The following is a 22,495-nucleotide window of genomic DNA, read 5'->3' as shown; positions in this document are numbered from 1 at the left end:
ATTGAATGCTTTTAGTCACTATAGCCGATTCTAACAGCTAGTATTGGCTTTTCTTGTGTCACTAACATGCCAGTCCTCTTGGTTGCTATGCCACTGTGTCAAAGTGGAGGATGGCGCATGGGAAGGATTGTGGGAATGTAAAGCTGCACAGCAAACAGAGGGTCACCCAGCCGGATTCAAACAAACTCGTCTAGCACTCCTATTCAGTCAAAAGTTCAATCAGTTCCCATAGAAACTTTCTCCTGTAATGATTTACAAATGTTTCAGTTGTTGATTGAATTGTTTTACCAGCCAAAGATGTTTATTGGAGTCTGTAGGGGATTTGAACCGGCCGCGCTCTAAGCTTTATCCATGCTTTTGGGATGTTTGAGACGTTTGCATGTCATTAGTTGAAGGGCTTTTTTGCTTTTGTTTCTCTGTAGCCATTTAAAACAGTTTGTGTGTTACAACCTTACAAACAAAAAATGAACATAGTTCGCATAGATTTAAATGAGTTTGTAATACATGTGTTGCACCTTTATAATAATGATCTATGTGTTGTTTAAGCTCATATTTCCTCGAAGACGGCCAAAGGCACATGACATCCCATTTAAGAGCTTCCAATTTGTTTTGACATCTACAGTGTCAGCTCCACCTTGGAAGTATAATCCTTTAAAACCAAAACTTTTCTGTTATTTATCATTTTATCAGACCTATCGATGTCAGAAAAACAGTTAGGACATTGCTGTGTTCATTTATCACAGAATTCCTTTCTCGGTAGGTTTTCTGTCACCAATGATATCTCTCTGTTTATCCTTTGACAAGTTAATTCACATGCATGTGGACGGACGGTGAAGGCTTGTGGATCTTTCCCATCACACTTAAAACACGGCCGACCACCCTCTCCTCTCTCAAGTAGGCTTTTCACAGAGGCTTTACGAAACTGTTTAAGGTATTTGGCCCTTTTTCATCTATTCAACTGCAGCAGGCAAATCCTGGGAGGCAGAACCTGTTGATATCCCATAAGGGGCTTATATGACTCATCGCAGCCTAGATGCAACACGCTTGTTATTTGAACAGCTGCATCTCCACTCCACACTTTTATCAGGCCTATTGTCATCCTGCCAGCCTGTGCTTTCTCTTCTTGTTCGGAAATCTCTTGACAAACCGACCAAAAAATGTCCAACAGACGACTAGACGGTTTCTTGCGTGGAGAGAAACACACAAGCTTCTGCTTTCTTGACTTGAGAACGTCTCTGTGATTCGCATGCCATCAGATGAGATCAATAGAAATTAGAAGCAGTTATCACTGGTGCAGCTTGTCTGCATTCAGAATGAAGTTAATATAGTTTACTGAATGTGAAACTTTGAAAATATTTGTTTATTGAAATCAAATAAATGATTGGCCTAAATAAATATATAATAAATTATTTAAATGTTGCCTCAAAAATAAACTGGCACTAAAATTATAATGATATACATAAATCAAAATAAAAGAATGTCATATAGCAACATAAAAGAAAAAAAAATGACTAAGGCACTTAAATTAACATGAAAAAAACTAAAATCTGTAAATCTGTAAAACTACAATAAAAATAAAGGAATAAAACATTGATGCCAGTTTGGTTGGCTTTGCCTTTATTAAAAAATATAATAATAATCAACTGTATTTGCATTAACATAACAGGTATTTACCTCTCAAAATTCGAATGCTTAAATCCGAATTCAAAGGATTTTTGTGCAAAAAAAAACGATTATAAAAAATACAATTCTGAAGCCCCTCCCCTAATCCCGCCCCTAAACGTTTCTGGGACAAAATCAAATCGTATTACAAATAAGATTGTCCTAATTCATTCGAATAAGCCACCTAATAAAATAGTTAAGAATTCCCTTGAAATTGTGTGAGTAATCCAGTTTTCTCCTTTTTTTTCACGAGGCAGCTTGATGGATGGAGTTGAATTCAAGAACACATGAACACACACAAACCTCCTCACACCTCGTCTGGCCAAATGCATTCCTCATGCAATTAGTCCCCTTCTGAAGTTGCTTATTAGTTGGATCTCTTCTTTGTGGATAGTCCTTTCACTGAACTGTCACAGCTCCTGGACAAGCCTCTCCAATCCACAGCCATTTACAAATGAATGGGGCACCAAGCAAACCAAACAGAGCACATCCTTTTCCTGCTCTTTCACATCTCTGGTGAAAAAGAGGGGGGAAAACTCAATTTGTATTTGCGCAGACTATAAACAAACATCGGTCAGATCAAATGAGGCATTCAGAGACTGAAGAAAGGTCAGAGAGAAAGGGGAGGGCGAGAGTGGATTGATGGTACAGAAGTGAGCTCTCCCAAGCTCAGCAGTGCCAATTCACAAGCTCACTGCTTTTATGAAGGTGTCAGTTCTGCTGTCACACTGATGATATAGAGAAACAAGTTCATGTTGATGGAGAACAGCACACCTCCAACAGGTACTTGCTTTATGGGAGTTAACAAACCATTACCTTTAGTGCCACCCGAGGCTACGGCGAAATCACCTTCCCATATAACTATGATTGACAGTGATACCAATTTTTGTGCGGAAAATAAGCGCATCCTCAAATAGGATTCAACTCCTGAGAATAACTTCAACTGGGCAATTCCATGCACATGTCAATGGTTTTCACCGTATATGATAGGTCAAATGTCAAATTTTTATGGTTAAAATACCCCTAAAAGTTATTTTAATGTGTACTATTCCACAGTCAGCTACATAATGGTCCATATTCCTCATAAATGGGCACATGAAAATAACTATTTTGTGATCTAAAAGCTATTCCTCCTATGTTGTTCCTCAGAAACATCATTTTTATGTCATATCCATAACGTAAGGATATTTCTCTCTTCTAATATGAAATAAACTCATGCATAAACTGATATTCTTTTATGTCTGGGGTTTAGTAAAATATAAGCAGATTCAACATATTGGTAATATATAATAATATAAATATAAATAATAATGCCGGAATGGCCCCACTTATTTTGTTAACAGTAGCTAATGCAGTAGCTAACATGAGATTTCAATGAATAATACTTCTAAAGCAATTATTATTATTCATTCATGTGAATTTCAGCATGTGCTAATACATTTTTAAAATCAAACGCTGTCTCTGTTAACATAGGTTAATGAACCATGAACTAACATGAATAACAGTTGAGGACATTGAGGATTAATTAATGCATGAAAAACTATATTGTTCTTTTTCTCTAATGCATTTACTAATGTTTACTAATCGCACCTTATGGTAGTGTTACAATAAACACTGTTTACGGGCAATTCCATGTAAATGTCAACCTTAAGATCCATATGTGACGTCTCTCTAAAAGGTTTTAAAGCATTTTTGTGTTTTAAAGTGTAGTTCTTTTAGAATATGAAGATGATATTAAATCTGTCATCTATATCAGCCTGGTTGTGCAAGCACTGTCTTGCTTGTAGAGATAAAGCAGGAATACCAGTGGAGAACTGGTTCCCTGAGGTTACTTTTCTAAGTTTTGGGTTCCTCGCAAGTGTTTGCACACTTTCTACACTCGTTTTGCTCTCCGGGGGGCTGCTGACATCAAATTTTGAAATTTGTACTTGTTAATATAATAATAACGTAAATATAACATTTTGCGTGAATTTTTAGCACCCTATAGGAATTTATCCATATCCATGGAGTTTGTCCATGTGCATGCATGTTTTGGTGTGCGTTAGTGTGTGTGTGTGTGTGTGTGTGTCAGTGCGTGTATGCTATTTAATGCATTGCTTATAGTTAACATGTTTTCATGTACTGCTTCTTTGTAACAATGAAAATTGTAAAATGCGCTATATACTGTATATACTTAAATAAAAGTTGAGTCTGGTAAGTGAATTGTCACATCCATAACAGTACTCCTAAATGGGTCTATAGAGTAGTTCTTACTTCATTTCTTGTGTATTAATTTGTGCATTTTAATTCACAGAAATCCTAGTATGTTGTCTCTCAAAAATATGCTTCATTAATTTTGTCACATCCATAAAGCAATATTTTTCTTTTTATTATCAGGGGTTCAGTAAACATAAAAAACTGATGATTCAACATATTGGTAATAAAAAATTCAAGTCTTGACTAAAGGTGTCATATTTATAACGCTGGATTTTTTCTATATTATTATTTTGAAATTATTATTTAACACACCTGGGAAAAACAAAACATGTTTAAATTGAACATTTTGTGAACAGATTGTGGTGCATAATATTGTAAACCCAACTTGCATTTCCAATCAATGTGTGTTTTATTACTTCAATATAATAGAAAATTTGTAATTCGTGGGCGACTAAAAACTACTTCTCCCAATAGTCTCAGCAGTGCGTTTCTTGGATGACATCACTCTGAGCATTTGTGTGTGTTAAATGCCTCCGTTTGAAGCAGTCAGTCCCAGCAGCCGATGGCTGTCACAGTCTCCTGCCAAACACGCTCCATATTCACAATGCAGTTTAATTAATGACATCACTAAAAGGTTTGGTGGAATGAAGTTTGCATCTAGTGCAATTTCCTAAGTGCCTCTGTATCCTTCCCTAAGCAAAGGCAACACACAGTGAGACTGAGCCATCAATTACTCACCTCTTCCCAAAAGCTACAGCGAGCAGCCCAAAGTCCAGAATGAGGATACAATGAAAATGACAGGATCCCTAATTATCTACAGAGACTGTTTGCTCTCTTTGATGATTTTACGGGCATCGTAAATTTCAACAATCTCTGTTCTTTACATGTTTACACACATGTGAAACAAAGTGGGACTTTTCTAGCACTTGTCAGCACTTTAACAGATTCCCATTGAAATCACTACAGAGATCATTATGTTACCAACAGCTATAGTGAAGAGAAGAGTGAGTTGTGTCTGCTGCTCTCTCGTAAACCCTCTGGAAGGATCATGCTTGTAGTGACTTGTCAGGTGAAGATAAAAGGGGATTCCTGTGGAACACCACAAGATCTGGTGTATAGTTGATTAATCCATTTCATTTAGTCACAGCTGCAGTCTTTGTCTCAATATTGTCTCACACTGTGTACAAAGGTCATTGATATAAACACTGTATACTTAAATTAGCATAAAAAATGAATAAGTGGTATATGGAATAGTAATAATAGAGATGCAGTTTTTATGAACGTGTTTAAATGAACTAATGAACTTTCCTCACCGGAGTAGAAAGAGAAAAGTCATTCTTATCTCTCCGAGCACAGCTGATCTTGACTGGAACAGTTAGAGATGTGAATGTCATCATTTTAATGTGACTGTACAGATAATTCGCACATATATCTGAGGATGTCTTAGTAGAAAGACACTCATATAAGTTCCCCTACATCTCAACTCTTCAGCCTGAACATAATTTCATGAATTAGGACAAACAGCATCATTCAGAAAGGAATTTTGTGTGTAAAAATAAAAGATCTCTTTCAATACATTTGTGCAGATCTGAAGCCGTTTTTTTCCGATCACACTCAATGAAGCAAAACTAACAAGTAAATTAAATTGGCTGGCCAGTCTAGTCAGTTTATTTTGGGTTACCAGTTAACTTAAATGTGACAAAGTTACACCACCTATACAATAATTGAAAAAATGAACAATTAAATAGAATTATAATTTGAATATTAACAAATAATATAGTTAACTTTAGGCCAAGAGCTGAATGAAATAAGAGCTGTTAAACTCATTGTTATCAGTTGCGGCAACATCAGCAAGCAATGCATTTTAACGTGGTGATGGCTTTTATATATATATTTATAAATGATTTAGTGACTATTGAAAATGATTGTAAAAGTCAACGAAACAGTTTCCATTTGGCCACCCTGACCAGCCAGCCATAGGTGCGCTCTGATTTACAGCCGTCTGCCAGTCTGATGTCTGAAGTCTTGTGAAGCCCTCAAGTGGTGAGGCGAGGTAGTGCAGGTGTTGAGGTGCAAATGGCTTCAAAGCCAATGAAACCGGCCTTAAACCTCCACCGTGCAATAAACACTTAAGATTAAATCGACTTTACACCCTTAGCAGCAATGAATGTATACGTAATGATATTTGAATGTATGTTTAATGCTTTTTTCAACGAATCTCTCTCAAGCCCTATACTTACTATAGCCTTTGACTGATCTGCCTTATCTATAGTGATGAAAAATCACTGTGAGGAGTTGCAGAATTTCTTCAACCTCTGATGAAGCACATCTATTTATAGTGTAGAGAGCTGTGTGATCGATTGCCCAACCTGATTCTGCCTTCTCATTAACCATAATCATCCTGAGGGACAAATGAGAGGATGGAAAAGGATAGACGACGGGGTAGGCTTTCTTGTAGAATTGTCTCAACAGGTTAAACAACAAAATTGTCTATAGGGCAAATGCGTAAATTATATACAGAGACAAATATACATGTTCTTGCACCACAACCGGAAGAGCATTGTGTTAGGAGTGCAAAAGTCATGGACTCAATCTCAAGGGAACGCATACTGAAAAAATGTAGATTGACTTTAGATAAAATAGTGTGCCAAATAAAATACAGCAAAATTGAACTATTCCAAAAATTCAAAGAGTATAAATTGGATAAAAGGGGAAATCGGTCTGATGTGGTTTTGAAAAAATAATTAAAGCAACAAAAAAAACATTGTTACACACTTAAAACACGATATGGAATATAAAATCGAGATCCAGTACAGCAGGACAGCTTTAGTAGCCTACCCCTAAAACCTGATGTGTAGCTAACATGAAGCAGCCTTCCTCTTTCGCCACCTCATTTATTTACAGATGAATGGTCAGTTGCAGAAACAGCTACCAGAACCAAAAACAGAGCCATGCACATAAAAGAGACTGGAGTTAAGCTTCCTCTACTGCACCCCCAGAATGACCCCCAAGCCTAATATTGCCTAAATATCAGCATTAAAATAAATTCAACATGTTATATGATCAATTTGTTTTCTAAAGTTTTGAATAAAAAATGGCAATAAATTATAAATTATATAACAGTTACAGTATAATACAATTTTATGGAATGATTAATGCCGGCAGTTAATACTAATAGTGTCTCTCTGGCACTTCATAACAGGTTTTAGAGAAGCTTCCCACTTATTATTTGCATTTCAAAATCTGGACTCTATAAATTATGGGTCTGGAAAAGGCACTTGCTGCCTGGTAAACTGCTAACAAGCTTAGCTTAATGGGAAACAGATGCGTGTCAGTTAAGGGCCTTTTTTATGTCGGAAGTACCCCTCATGTTATAAGTCTTGTGTGTTAAACTGAACAGAGTAAACAACTAAAAAAGAATGTTAAATTTAAATAAACTGGGAAACAAATTTAAGCTCCTGACAATTAAAGTAAAAAATCTGTTGGCTGATAGACTGTTGGCTAAAAAACAATACGCCAGCAGGGGGCGCCAGTATGTCGCGAATAGACCCTTTTGAACATGAAGAGTGGTTTTACTACACGAACTATAGTTAATTCTGGGATTTGTAGTCAAATGTGCCATGGTCTCACTACAGTAGTTTTAATTTATTCGTGATATTTGTAGTACAGCTATCGTGTAAAAATTCGAATAAAACCATTTTACATATTGTAATAAATAAATAATTTTATAAATCGAGGAATAGGTAAATTAGTAAATGAAAGACTAAAGCAGAAGTTGTCATTTGTAGTTCTGTATATTTGTAAGCGTGTGAAATTCCCCCCTCGGGACAGTATTTGGTCGTAATGTGTGTCACAATAATGTAACCACCAGTACTTTTAACGATACGTTAACCAAAAACAGTGAGCTGACTATTTAAGACCAAATAAAGCGGTTGTCAAACTACGAGGTGTGTAATCTGCTGAATGATTTATTTGACCCGATTAATTCGAGCCGAAGGCGCGAATGCGTCAAATACCTTAAACAGGATGTGACGTCAAATCTCGCAAAAACAGAAGATTCGTGTTATTTCCGGACGTTCCGTTGCTTGTCACATCAGCTCCACACATCGTCCCACAGCTTAGGATTCGTCGACAAAAGACATCACGACTGCCTTTGGCAGTTAACAAACAAGGTAATGTAAAATGTTCAGTGTGCTGCCCAGATGGACGTGCGAGGTTTGTTTTGTGAGATAACGATAATCCCCGCTGGCCATCTGATAGCCTTGTTGCTAGCTGGCTAGCGTTAGCTCATCATCTTGATGATGACAAGGTTGCCAGGTCGAAATAGAAATATCAAGATGCTTTTGGTCAAAAAAAGATGGTGCTTAAATTGCTCTAGCACGTATTAAATGTGCATCATTATTTGTAAGTGTGAATTGTCGTAAGTAATATTTTTGTCGTGTGCAGTTCATTTCACCATGGTTACCAATAAGCGATGTTTACAACAATGTATTTACCTTACTCTCGTCATTTATACTTATTGTAATGCATTTATGTGCGTTATGTTAAATGAAATGGTTGTATCAATGGGAATAAAATAAAAGTTGAGTCGTTCTCACACAAGCTTATTACGTGTATGCCACATCCACAACTCACAATCTTGCATTTGCATATTTGACTTGCACTGACAACACTAAATGTTTCTGTGAGAAAGTAAAGCCATCTTCTATGTTGTTAGTATCTTAAATGTGTTTGGCACATACAAACGAATGAGATCATTGAAAGACAAAATAGTGGCATCGCATGCTGCTGTCTTGGATCTGAAATGAAACAGCCTGGTAGTATCCGGCTCTGCAGTGGGGAAATGTGACCCACCCTCAGGAGAGGTTTTATGGGCCACAGAGTCCTTCTTTATTATTTGCATAGGCTCAGAACACTAGATTTCCCTGTTACGCACTGAGATATGTTTTTATTGTTATTCAGGGGCAGATTGTCCTTTGTCACGTGTGAATTAATTGCTTAAACTGGTCTCTCTAGAGAAGAGGACTTCAAGATCATATGTTTTGCTTATTTTTTTCTCCTTTTGGTCGCCAGCCATTAAAGTTGTCCCTCTGAAGTCATGGTGGAGTATTACCAGATTCTAGGAGTGCCGAAAAATGCATCTCCAGATGACATCAAAAAATCGTAAGTTTCAAAGTTTTTTGGTTTAACATACTGTAGATTATGTCAGTGCTTTAAATCACGTTACACGATCTACAAACACTAAAAATGGTTTCAGTTGTGATAAACGTTGTTCGGCCTGTCCAGCCTTACCTATTTCTCACTGCGTCATACTATGGTTGCTCTTTTTGTATAGTTACAGGAGACTAGCTCTAAGGTGGCATCCAGATAAAAACCCAGATAACAAGGAAGAGGCAGAACAAAAATTTAAAGAACTTTCGGAGGCGTATGAAGTCCTTTCAGATGGTAAGTCATGTTAGTCTCAAACTGTGTCTTCAACTTTATCATCATGTTTCTTTTTTCCTCATCTATATATGTGTCTAATGACGCACACGCTATCTATAACAACCTCTGTGTCATTGTACATCTATCAGACTTATCAGCCCTATGCAGACCATGCACTTTTAAGACACTCTTTCCAAAGGAGGAGTTTTGTTTAGATGTTAAATATAGGGCTCTATATGGTTGTTGGTATTTCTGTAAGCCTTTAAAATGAATCATGCATCATTATCTACAGCCCCACACACTGTGCAGAGTTAGTATGCCTGGGGCTTTTCAGGTGGGATTCAGTTGTGGAGATTATTTTGATTATGGGTGGCTGGGGTTTGTATAAAGAAACATTTGAATCAAAAAGACAAGACATGAAAGGGTATTTCTGGCTGTCTTGAGTCTGAGCTTTAATTAAGTTGCTTAATTTTTTCCTACATTTTTACAGCAAACAAGAGGAACATGTACGATCGATATGGTAAAGAGGGTTTATCAGGAGGCGGAGGTAATTAATATGCTTCAACAAATTTGACTAAAACTGTGTTTCATCACATTGTATATTGTCAATTGTGATGATCACAAAGCAGCAGTTTCCTGTCATTGGCCGCTAAGTTTGAACGTATTACATTTGAACAGGAGGTGGGGGAACACACTACAACGGTGACCACTTTGGGTTCACATTCCGCAATCCAGATGATGTCTTCAGGGAATTTTTCGGTGGACGAGATCCATTTGCAGACTTCTTTGGTAAGTCTTTGTGTGTGTGTTGTGCTTTAGAAATGCTGTTATTTTGTAATCTGTGTCATTTGGAAGTCTTTCATTTATAGTTAAATCAAACATGCAAACGGATTGAAGTCATCTCACTTTCTTCTGGAATTTTAGGGGGAGATCCATTTGGCAATGACTTTTTTGTTGGTGGTCGAAGGCACCAGCGGGGCATGAGCCGTAGCCGGACAGGAGGGTCCTTTTTCGGAGGCTTTGGGGGATTCCCTCCTTTTGGAGGAGGGTTTTCATCTTTTGATGCAGGTCAGCTGCTTGCTCGTTTATAGATCATTTGAAGTTAAGATTTTTACATTTTTGTTATTTTCAAAGGTTATTTTCTTTTTAAAAATCATTGCTGAGTATTCAAAGGAATAGCTCAGTCATTAGTCTGTCAAAGTCATTTAGGGATATTTAACATTTTTTTATAGCATTTTACGCTGATGTTATGTTCACCTATGAAAATGTATTCCATGTGGGTAGAAAAGATTCAATTTAGAAAGTGAAAATGATTAATAAATAAAGGTATAGACAGTTTCAGCGGCAAAAACATAATCAAACCCAAACTTAACTTCCAGCAGACCTCTGCAAAGAATCAATAACTTTCGAGTACTTTAAATGTATTTAATTAAATTAATATACAATAAAATAGTAATTAAATTCATACAAATTAAATGATTAGCCACTAGCTAGGCTGATCAACAAACACAGACTGAAAAATAACTTTGAGTCGGGCATGTGCATCTGATGGACTGTCTAAAATTTGATCCTTTCTTATCGCAGGTTTCACACCCTTCGGGCCTATGGGAGGAGGTGGTTTTACCTCCTTTTCCTCATCCTCATTCAGTGGTGGAGGCGGATTAGGCGTAGGTGTAGTAGGCGGAGGCAGAGGCGGAGGCATGGGTAGCTTCCGCTCAGTGTCGTCTTCCACTAAATTCATCAACGGCAGAAAAGTCACTACAAAAAGGTAAGCACCTTTCCACAGCCCAAAGTTTGTAATCTTAAGATACAAAAGCAACGTAAAACAACACACAATTCCCAATCATATTTCATTGACACACTATTTGTTTGTGTCTGTAGAATCATTGAGAATGGACAGGAACGGGTAGAAGTGGAAGAAGATGGCCAGATAAAGTCTGTAACCATAAATGGTAAGGAACAGCTCCTGCGATTGGAACACAAGTAAGATAATGGAGCCCTTTCAGCACAAACTTTAGCTCAACAAACAATGTTAGTACTGTCGTTCAGAGGTCTGTACATTTCGTTTCCCTTCTTGTTTGTTGATTTGTTTGGGGTTTTTCCCTCTTATTATTTTTAGGTCATTATTTCGAAACAAGTTTTGTTATTGTATTTATAAACCGGACTGTCAGTATTTTGGGCAGGGTACGTGTAATTTACTTGTGTTTGGGACCATGATGTGAGATTCCTTTTTCTTTCCGCAAGCACGTTGTTGTGTTGCAGTATCCTCATGAATGCACATGCCTTTTCAATAGCGCTTTTGGGCTGAAAGGTAAAAGTGAACTGAGAATTGTGCATTGCGCATGAGTTACCTAACTGAGTGTGCAAGTGGAGTAACTTACTGTTCAAACCTAATGGCATCTTGTCTGATACGTTTGTTAAATATTACTTGTGTAAATGCTGGTAGAGTGCTAGATCCATTGTAATGATATGCAATTTTTTTTTATTATTATTATGAATAATTCAATTGTTTTGTTCCTCATTGTTGCATGTCATGAAAACAAATGTTGTTTATAGTTGTAACATCTTTACTAAATAACCTGATGAGAATCAGAGTTAATCCTATGAGTGATATATGAACATTTCACGCAACTTTGTGTACTTTGTAAAAGAATTTGAACCTAAATAAATGAGTTTCATCCTTTTTGGGGATGTGGCAGCTCTGCAGTCTGTGTAGTTTTGCTTTTGACAAAGAGTGATGTTTGGTTTTCCAAATCCAATCATTGGGAAACGTGTTGCCGCTTGGTTGCTCAAACTAACAATGCTCGTACTCTTTTAGAACACTGCAAGTAATTCTTTTGATTTTAAAAAAATGCTCAGATCATGCGTTTTTTTTATAGCGGTGTGTAGGAAAATAAATAGCTTTGTTTAGCTCAAAATCCGTGGTGTAAAATAATCTGACATCTCTGCTCAGTTACACTCTAAATACAGGCATTTTTTATACCATTTTAATTGGCTTTACATTATGTGCATTTACACTTTAAATGTATTAACATATCTGAAAATAGGCGAGGATTCAATCATGGGAACTTTCATTAATAATCTATTAACAAACATTCTGTGATGCTTAACTGATTAGTTCACAAAAATTAGGTATCAACTTTTAAGCATTATAAAACAACTGTTTATTAACGTTATGAATCAACTGCATTTTAAAGATCAAATTAATACACCATTTAAGTATCTTAACGTAGAATGACATTTGCTTCTCTATTCCCTTTTAGTGTCTCTGATGCTATTCCACTCAAATACCAAGTATATCTGGCTGCAGAACTACCTAAATGCATGGCTCTAAACTAACAAGCTTTCAATTTTGTTTGTGCTCTCTAAATGCTTATCTCTGGATTTCATAGGTAACGTATGCATAATGCAGACCTGTCGAGAGAAACTGACTGGTAATAGAAGTTGTAGCATTGACCTGAAAAAGGCAGGTGCTCTTCCCCCTTCTTACTAAACCACACCCCTTTCTCTAGGAAGTGCCCAGGATTTAGGCATGTTGGAGGATCACAGACAGAGGAAGGAGCTCCCCAATGCTTCCTCCACCTCCTCACAACCCTCAAGACAGTCAGCTCAGAGAGAGGAACAAAATAAATCCACAGGCAAAGGTCAGATGATAGTTTTGTATCTTGTGTGAGAAGAATGAGCCTTGACGCTTGTGATATTTACAAGTTGTGTATCCCAACAGAGCAAACTGGAGTCAAGAGGAAGAGAATGACAGTACAAGGAGAGACCAAAAAGACTAAAGAATCCTAAGATTGTCTCTGCATCTGAACTGATAAACTGTGCTGTAGCGGGGGACATTCTGAGTTAAGGTTAAAAGAACATTCTAGCATTGTTTTCTTTTAGATGTAGAGTTAGTTTTAGATGTATTTCTTCCACTTATTATTGATAATTATAACGAATAAATGATCACTGTTCTGAAAAGCAGTGAACCTTGCCTACATTTAAAAAGGCAATGAACAGTTGTCATGCAAATGTGCGCTGAACGATTTTATGATTTAAACAATTTTATCGATTTATTAACACAGAAACAGACTTCATTTGGTAATGAAGCAGGTCTTCGGTTTCGAGCAAAATGACCAAATCATATCTTTGGTAACATTTGAGGGCATAACACATAACAACCGAACACAAGCTTGCAGACAAGGTATATGTATAAGACAAGGTGACAGTATTTGTTTTGACCCTTATGTTTTACAGAAGCAAGTTAATACTGAGAAATATTAGCCACGTTATCACAGTTCATGTGTAAATGCTGTATGTCATATAAATGAAACGTTCCACGTGACATCTTCAAAACTCGACAACTTTGACCACCTTGCCAGGATGCTTAAAAAACAAGTTCATTTCTTTCTGGCAGTCACTGCCCTGAGCAGCGGCCCCCATTTGCTCCTAGTGAGAAGTTTCTCCTTCAGCTCCTGAAAGACCGGAGGTCCATCATGATCTTCAGCCTCCGAGCTGATCTCCATTTTCTGCACTATGAGCTTCAGTAGGTTGTGTTGCTTTTCCATAACATCTGACATCTCCTTCAGCCTGATGAGAAACAACATTTGGTCAGAGATTATCTGGGATTAATGCCCGTGCTTCAGTTGGGTGACTCAAAATGGAAATAAACGTCAGTAAAGGCAAATGGAGTGTTATACACTTCTGTGTTACCTGTATTTCTGTTTGGTCAGCTCACGTTTTAGCGGAGTGCACTGAGGGGTACTGGGACTGAGACGGGTCCGGACCCTCTTCACTTTATTCCCAAAGAAAAACCACTTTTTCTGTTTAAAAGCACAATCATTTATTTGACCACCCATCAGTCATTTAGAGTTGGCTTGCAATTTAAAGTGGGAATTGAATTGGCTGACCTTTCCTCTGAAGCATCTGTTTGGGAATTCTTTAACGGAGATCTGGTCCACCCTCTTCATAAACCAATACGGAAGCCTTTCCTCCAGATTTGTGTGAAGTTCTATCTGTGGAGCGAGAGTGCTCAGCACATCACTGTTTCTCAGAAATTTATCAGGGCACAGTATAATGATTTTCGTGTGGAACTACCTGCATTGCAATACGCTTCAGGCAAGCATTCGTCTGAATCTCTGCTATGTCACCAACAGCCAATCCGATCTAAAATAAACAACTGTATACGTGAGTTGTGTTACTGATAAAGTGTGCTTTAACATCTAAACCGGACCCATTTTTCTCTAGGACTTACCAGAAGGTTCATGAGAAGAATTGGTACGAGTAAGACAAACCAAACAAACATCGCCAGTGTCAGGTTGGGGAACGGAAGGGTTCCCTGCAGGAATGGTTTCAGGAAATTGTCTTGGTAGTTGATTTCTCCTACCATCATGACAAAGGTCTGCATCAGTGAAAGGAACATCCTGCCAAAGTGTTGCTGTAAAACGAAACCCTGTTTTAAGACATGGCTTGAACCTTACCGTTTTTAAAGGGACAGTCCACCCAAAAATGAAAAATTTCTCATGAATTGGAAAGATATTTAGAAGAATGTTAGCAACTGAGATTTCTGGGGAACCATTGACTACCTCGGTATCTTATTCTGTATTTAAGAGAAAATAAAACGATACAATCATTTTTCTTGTATGGAAGTCAATGATGTCCTAGAAATATCAGAATCTAACATCCTTCCAAATAACTTTGTGTTCAGCCGAATTTTTTTTTTACACAGGTTTCGAACAACTTGTGGGTGAATAATTCATGACAGAATTTTCAATTTAGGGTGAATTGTCCTTTTACGTCACTATTCAATTTCAAAACATATATTTGTAATATAGATTATCATATATTAAATTATACTTATATTTGTTTATTAAGGGGATAGTAAAAAAAAGAGGGAGAATAAATTGAAACATATGGTAAATCATCTTTTATTTTGTGATGAAATATATTAGTTTAAGCATTGTTTTAACACTCACCTGCTCGATCATCAAGGCATAGAAGGACAAAGCAAATGCCAGAATCAAGCAAAAGAACAGCACTATAATGCTCAGAAGTGTGCGGGAGATCTCTCGAAACATTACCACGTATATACCAATTCGCTCAAACCTACAGTACAAGGACGAGATCATTTTTTAAATCTCAAAGACTTTGTGTGTTTAAAAATGTTATGTCCTTAAAATATATGATGAAATGTATTTGTAAATATAAACATAATCCAAAACCGTTGGAGATAGAGGAGAAGATTGATCCAGGAGGTCAGAGCGGCAAGTGCTCCGGCCTGCCAGTGCCAGGAGCTCTTCGCATTCAGCAGGAGGGGCACCACGAACAGCAGGGCACAGATGGCAGCGGCCCAGTCCATGTAGTTAGACAAATCTCGCAAATAGTTCAACCGCTTCCAGAGGCAAGAAACAGTGTCAAAATGATTACTTGACAAATAATTTCTTATTTATTACTAATGTGGTGGCAATGTTAAAGTGTGGAGTTAACAAACCTGTTGAGTCATTTGCAGGATCTCTTTCCCAACTGCATACAGATTCATAGCGAGAATCAGGAACATGCATGTTGTGATTAAATAGGATTGCTGTGTGAATCAAAGAAAATCCGATTTTTTATTCCACAACATGCAGTACTTTATTTTTCTCTAAATTTACATATGGACTCAACCACACGACCATGTACCTTGTATAAGGATGTGCAGACCATTTTGACTGATGTCACATTGTTGGCAATGTTCAGGGTGGGCTTCAGGTTTACAATGAGGTATGTTAAAGGAAACACCCCCAGCGCGTACACAGTCATATTCAGAAGATGTGCCTTGATGCCATATGTATTCCTATTGAACAACACATATGATTAGCTCTGAACGTTTAATTCAGTCTCATTGAAATTTCACTGCAGGTTCATCTAAAAATTTGAATATCGTGAAAATGGTTAATTTTTTTGTCACTCATTTCAGAAAGTGAAACCTATAAATTATATAGATTTATTACACTGAGTAAAATATTTTAAGCCTTTATTTTTTTGAAATTTGGATGATTATGGCTCAAAATTCAGTGTCCCTGAAAATTAGAATATTACATAAGATCAATAAAAAAAACGATATTTTAAACAGAAATGAAAATTATGTAAATTTCTATGCACTCAATACTTGGTTGGGCATTCTTTTGCGTGAATTACTGCGACAATGTGGCATGGCATGGAGGCAATCAGCCTGTGTGACACGTTTTTGAGATGTACCTGTTTGTAAAAAACTTACCATTTCATTTCCAAATATTTCTTGCAGACTGAATGGGTCAGCAAACTGATCCGATTAAAATGTACCATGGCCTGCAGAAAGACAAGTCTCTAAACAATTCAAAACTCAAAATGAAAACCGTTTTAAAATATCTTCAATGTATATTAAAAAGTGCCAACATTTAGTGCATGAAGAGGCTTGTAGGTGATGTCTCTTTCCCCACTTGCTTTTTTAAGCTCTTGCAGTGGATACTGAAGCCACCGGAAATTGTACTCAATCTGTTTATAAATGAGCAAAAAGGTGCAGAAGTCAAAGGACAATTAAACACAAAAACTGTAGCAGTAATGGTAGCACAGGAAACTTACAAAGTAATTACAGGAGTTTACATCTTCCTCTGATTCCTTTATGCAAGTGTCTAGAAGATGCTGAGAAAAATAAATGCAACGCTCTGTTAGTCAGAGTATTAACACATCAAATTTATTTACGGGCAAACGAAACCGTAAAAATTCTCACTTTAAAGGATTCTGGAAGAAACTCGATCATGTCCATAACAATGAAGCGTTTTCCCGAGTTTGGTTTATACGTCGTCATAGCCTCTTCGCACCTGTGTTAAACGAAGATGAAATAAATGAAGACACTGGAAAACAAGTCAGACATCAAAAGTCTAAAAAATGGTTAAGCTGACCTATCACTCTCGATCACAGCATTGGTGACCTCCGTCATCCCGTTGTGTACGGCCTCATGTAAGAAAGATGAATCGCACTTGTTCAGGGTCATCTTAGCTCCTCTGTACAATAGCAGTCTTACTGCTGCCACATGACCTGCCCGAGCAGCTAGATGTAAAGCTGTGCTCTGATAAAATAATCAATATCCAGAGCAACATATATAGTCATATATAAAGATTGTATATATTAGATGAAACCATGAAATGTCTCTTTTAAAAAGGCTTAGGGATGCAAGTATTTTACAATTCATGAGCACCTTTCAGTTAACCTTTAATTATAAATGCATTTTCACTATAGACTTTTGTATTCCACTGTACTGTAATAACCAATTCACTGGCTGAACTGGTTTATGATTGACTCACAAAAATCCTTGAGCAAATTATTCAAACTCTTACCCCATCTCCATCGGTTTTATCCAGAAGCTTAATGTTAGATGCCAGTAATGTGTCCATTGTCTGAGTGTATCCTTCAGAGGCAGCATGATGCAAACACGACCATCCTCTGTAGTCACTACACATACGGTAAAGGACATAAATAAAATATGCATTTCATATTTGGTTTCATGATGCAGTTTGACAATGAACTGTTATGTTGTGTGTATAGCATGGGCTCATCGTTTGAGTAGTCTATTGGTATAAAACCAACAATAATTTTGTGTAATGAACACCATGTCTGGTCCTCCTGACTTTTTCCACAGACAAATATTTCTCACCGGCTATTTTAGGTTAAAATATATATTCTAATTATCAAGTTTTTACCCTGCTGTAAATTAGTGAAAGTGTAGGCCTACATGTTTTTAACTAGATGTTACTACGTGTTATCTTTTAAACGACCCTTATAATTGTAAATAAACGTTAATTTGCATTGCACGAAAGTATGGATGGCAAATTGTTGAACTTTACTGTACAAGTTGTACTTGCAATGGTGCCTGACAAGAGTTCACTAAGTGTGCGATTTACCTGTGAAACAACGCCCCCTTGCGGAGGAGGAGCTCAACAACTTTAACGTGACCGCCGCGGGAGGCCAGGTGCAGCGGGGTCAGTCCCTTCCAATCCCCTTCATTCAACAGTCTGGTGTCTGTCATCATCTCTACAAGCCTGTGGCACGTGTTGATCCTTCCATATCTCCACAAAAACAAACATCGATACACGTGACTATAAGTATTTTAGGTAGTTGTAGAATTTGTTGTAGTTGTCCAGTGCTCGAATTGAAGGGGGGCTGGGGGGATCCGGGACCATCCATAAGGCGTGAGGGATCCCCCATAAGAAGTAAAAAATGGACTTTGGGGGGTCCCTCAGATATTTGTATTTGAGTAAAAATTATAATGGCAAATGTGATTATATTCATGCAATGGATGTGGTAAATTTTGTGAATTAATTATTTACAATCATTTATATTAATTTTTTTTATGGGCTAGTTGTCCGGTCTCTTTAAATTTAAACGCCCTTACCACGTCTAAAGACCGGTAAGCGCAGGACAGTGAAAGAAGCATGTTCTTCTATGCAAGCCTGTTTTAAATATAATTGTATATAGTTATGCATATTATAGTCATATATATTGAGTATTTTGTATCAATTGTATATTGCAAGACTAACCCCCACCTTAAAAAGTCTTATGAGGGGGACGGGCATAAGACTTTTTAAGCTGGGGGTTAGTCTTGCAATATGCAATTGATACAAAATACACAATATATATGACATAATATGCATAACTATATACAATTATATTTAAGACAGGTATATTGGTATAGCCAGGTATGACTGGTATAGTCATAAGACTTGGTTCAACTCGAGCACTGGTATAGTCAGTCAATTAAATGACTTACTCGGCAGCAAAATGTAGTCCAGATTTATTCTGTTTGCACTTTTGGTTGAGCGAGATTTCTAACCCCAGAATATTTTTCACACACTCTGGTATTCCCAGTCTGCAGGCATAATGAAGAGGAGTACAGCCCTCGAAATCCTCTTCGTTCAGCAGCTCTCTCACACTCTCCTGCTGTAGAGAAACCAACATCCAACTTAAGTCTGTTTACTCTGCCCTTACAGCAGATGGCAGCAGTGCTTGGTTTTAAGACTTGAAGCACTATACTAATTTACCTGCAGTACCTCTGTGGGCAGGTTTTTTAGACCCCTAGGCTGCAAAATTGCGAGATGCAAGAAATTACATCCAGATTTATCTTTTGTCTTCATGTCGGCCCCTGAAAAGCAAACAGAATTTAACACTATTTATTAAGTTGTCTAAAAAGTTATTTTTATTGGAATTTATTGGAATTCATTCAAGCAAGTCACCATGAGAAAGGAGCAGATTAACTGTTCTCCACGCTCCACAATTGGTCGCCAGAAGGAGCGGTGAATGACCTTTGCAGTCAACGAAGTCAATATCAGCACCCTGGAAGAACAATGCCTGGGTTTGCAATGTCCGTCATGATATCAAGTTGATAAAAACAGTATATCGGTTATACCTGTGAAATGAGGTACTCGGAGAGTTCAAAATGATCAAAAAGTGCCGCTCTGTGGATGAATAAGAAAGAGGTGAGATATTCTGGTTTGTTTATTTCCGTTGTTTGATAAGCAAATGTAAAGCTGATGTACTTATGGAGAAGTGTCTGATTGGCCCCGTCAGTGATGTTGATAAGGTCACACACTTTATGGTAAGCTGACAGCATGACTTTAACAGCCTCGATGGCACCCTGACTACATGCAAAATGAAGAGCGGTGGACCTGTCGCACTGTTAAAGGAAAAATGTGTGACAATGGAAGTGTGGAACTAAACATCGCTGTTATGAGAGGATCTTTTGTTACCTGCTGCTGATCAATATTTGCACCGTATGCGATGCAGAGTTTAATGACTTCAAGATTTCCTCCACGCACGGCCAGGTGAAGTGGACTAGAGCATGTTTTATCCACATAGTTTATGTGGGTGTCAATAGATAGACCGACTTCTTCCCCTGTACACAAAAGAAATACAAATACAAGGCAGATATGATCACACTTGCTTTAAGGTTGAAAATGCACAGTGGAATAAGTGACACGATATCTCACCTTTCTTCAGAATTACCTCCATGGATTTCTTCGCTCCGGAAAATGCAGCAGCATGAATAGGAAAATGTCCAAGTTTGTTCTGACGACATAATTTTGCCCCATGTGTGAACTGGAGTAGAGGGTCAAACACATTTTCAGTTATAATCATTTTTTGGTAAGACTTTACGATAACGTTAATTATTGCATCAATTCAATGTCGACGAAATGGTCAAAAAGTCTACATCAGAAGTGCAAACATCTGTACTACCTAAATTCTACATATTAGGACCTTTTTAAGGGGTCCGCCCGGCCCTGGTGACAGCTTGGATACATTTCTTAACCATTTTTTAATACATAAGCCAAAAACTGTGCAACATATTTTTATGACATTTATTGATTTTTATATTCAAAATGTATTATATATACAAATACAGTTATTCAGTGTGTATTTATGATAGTTCATTTTGCATTGTCTAATGTTAAGAGGTATAATGTTTGATTTAAAAATGTTTTAGTAAATGTTAAAATGAACAATAAATACAATGAATTAAAATTAAATAAATGATGTAGAAATATTATTCATTGTGAGTTTGTCGTAGGTAACTTATGTTAACAAATTCAACCTTATTGTAGAGAGTTATCTATCTTATAACAACTATGCCATATATAAATAAAAACTGAATCATTTTATTTATTGAACATGTGCCATGATTTTTCATGTTTATCTTCAAGTTTAATATTTCCCACACCAGCTTACCAAAATCTCCAGAGCCTCATGGTTATTCAAGCAAGCCGCTAAAATAAGAGGCGTGTTTCTCAAGTCCCCTTCTAGATTCACATCAGTTAGTTTATGTGAGACAAGTTGCTGTGTAAACACAAAATAATTGTTGTATCTTTACAGGGAAGGCAAATATACTGTATCTCAAATTGAAAAAACAAAACTATGGAAAGCTGGAGAAAAGAACGCAGGACTCACCGCTACCAGGGAATTATTTCCTAGGCTGACAGCCAGATGCAGCGGTGACTGGTGGCTGTTGTTGAGGATGTTAGGATCCGCTCCCAGACTCAGCAGCGTAGAGCAACCCTGTGGCTGATCTCTCTGTACAGCCCAGTGCAGAGGAGTATTCCCCTCCTCATCCCTGATATTCAGCTCTGCAGGTAAAAAATGTCACTCTCACGTAAAACTAACTTTTTTTATTCTTTGTTCACTTATTTGCTTGCTTGTAGTCATGCATCATTGGAATATACCTTAGAAATGGATTAAATTGATTAAGTAGATGTTTGCTAGTTCTAACTCGACAAGTTCACATTCTGAATTTCATTTTGTTGATCTGAGAATTGACAAAGCAGTATTTCAAGGTAAAATGTGTGGTGCTGCCACCTTGTTGTCCGGTGATCATCACAATAAATCTTATGGTGCACAGATGTCCCTTGGATGCAGCATAGTGCAGGGGGCTGGCACCGTTGTGGTCCCGTATATCCAGGTGCCCAGAGTGCTTCTCCAGGGCGTCTGTATTTCCTTGCATTGCCCACTTAATCCCAAATAGAGTTCAAAACAGCCATGAGGATTATTGAACCAATTGCACATACCGTTACACTTCTTTTTTAAATCCAGAGTTTTCACTTATTTTGAAATATAGGCCTAAAAAACCATCAAATTAAAGGAAAAGACTGCAAATTTTCAAGAAAACATGATTTTTTTTATCTTACAGCCATTTTAGCAGTGTGTAGACCACAACATAATAAACCATAGACATAGGTGAACCAAACACAATTGAAATCCATCACATTGACTGATACAATTTAGATTTAGATTTTTTTCTATTGAATACTGAATAGATTGAAGAAGCAGAAGAAGCAGAATGAGAAGGAGCTTTATTACCAAGTACAAAAACACACGGAAATTGACTTGACGACAGGAGCGTAGTGTAGATGAAAGTGTACACATGGTGCAAACATTAAGAAAAAACAATAATGCACTGTATACAAAAAGTGAAAAAATATAGACAAAAACAACATATAGTTTCTTTAAAGATTACACAGATGTGTTATTTACAGATTTAACCTATATTATTTCTTACAATATATAGTTTCCAGATGATATGTGCAATGTGCAAGTTTGGAATGAATGTAGATTTGAATGTATGAATGTATGTGGATTTGAGGAATACCTCAAACACATCTGTGTGTATGTCATCCCCATCCATGACACTGTCATAGGACTGTCTGGAAGTCTTGTTGACGTGGGTCAT

The 22,495-nt window shown here is 37.2% G+C and overlaps 2 protein-coding genes across 2 annotated transcripts; one reads left to right on the top strand and one right to left on the bottom strand.

Annotated features, from left to right (window-relative positions):
• Positions 1-7,872: 7,872 nt before the first annotated feature.
• On the top strand, positions 7,873-13,300 carry dnajb6a (DnaJ heat shock protein family (Hsp40) member B6a). Its single transcript, XM_056744028.1, has 10 exons — positions 7,873-8,030; positions 8,932-9,021; positions 9,194-9,303; positions 9,773-9,829; positions 9,961-10,071; positions 10,207-10,350; positions 10,867-11,050; positions 11,164-11,234; positions 12,795-12,926; positions 13,007-13,300. Exons 2-10 carry the CDS (start codon positions 8,957-8,959, stop codon positions 13,072-13,074), a joined length of 942 nt encoding a protein of 313 aa, XP_056600006.1. The 5' UTR covers positions 7,873-8,030; positions 8,932-8,956; the 3' UTR covers positions 13,075-13,300.
• A 151-nt stretch (positions 13,301-13,451) lies between these two features.
• Positions 13,452-22,495, bottom strand: trpa1a (transient receptor potential cation channel, subfamily A, member 1a). Its single transcript, XM_056744027.1, has 27 exons — positions 22,415-22,495; positions 21,625-21,775; positions 21,220-21,395; positions 21,001-21,108; positions 20,265-20,373; positions 20,025-20,170; positions 19,815-19,951; positions 19,685-19,733; positions 19,512-19,611; positions 19,320-19,420; positions 19,049-19,218; positions 18,183-18,347; positions 17,619-17,733; positions 17,184-17,350; positions 17,012-17,102; positions 16,864-16,923; positions 16,678-16,776; positions 16,520-16,590; positions 15,943-16,096; positions 15,755-15,844; positions 15,486-15,655; positions 15,240-15,369; positions 14,519-14,701; positions 14,362-14,430; positions 14,175-14,279; positions 13,978-14,087; positions 13,452-13,854 (listed from the first exon to the last, which is right to left on the bottom strand). The coding sequence occupies exons 1-27, from the start codon at positions 22,493-22,495 to the stop codon at positions 13,665-13,667; spliced, it is 3,297 nt and encodes a 1,098-aa protein (XP_056600005.1). The 3' UTR covers positions 13,452-13,664.

The sequence above is a fragment of the Triplophysa dalaica genome, chromosome 3 (assembly GCF_015846415.1).
Source record: "Triplophysa dalaica isolate WHDGS20190420 chromosome 3, ASM1584641v1, whole genome shotgun sequence".
Classification (NCBI taxonomy): Eukaryota; Metazoa; Chordata; class Actinopteri; order Cypriniformes; family Nemacheilidae; genus Triplophysa; species Triplophysa dalaica.
Note: the sequence above shows the minus strand (reverse complement) of the source record. Positions and strands in the feature narration are given on the sequence as shown.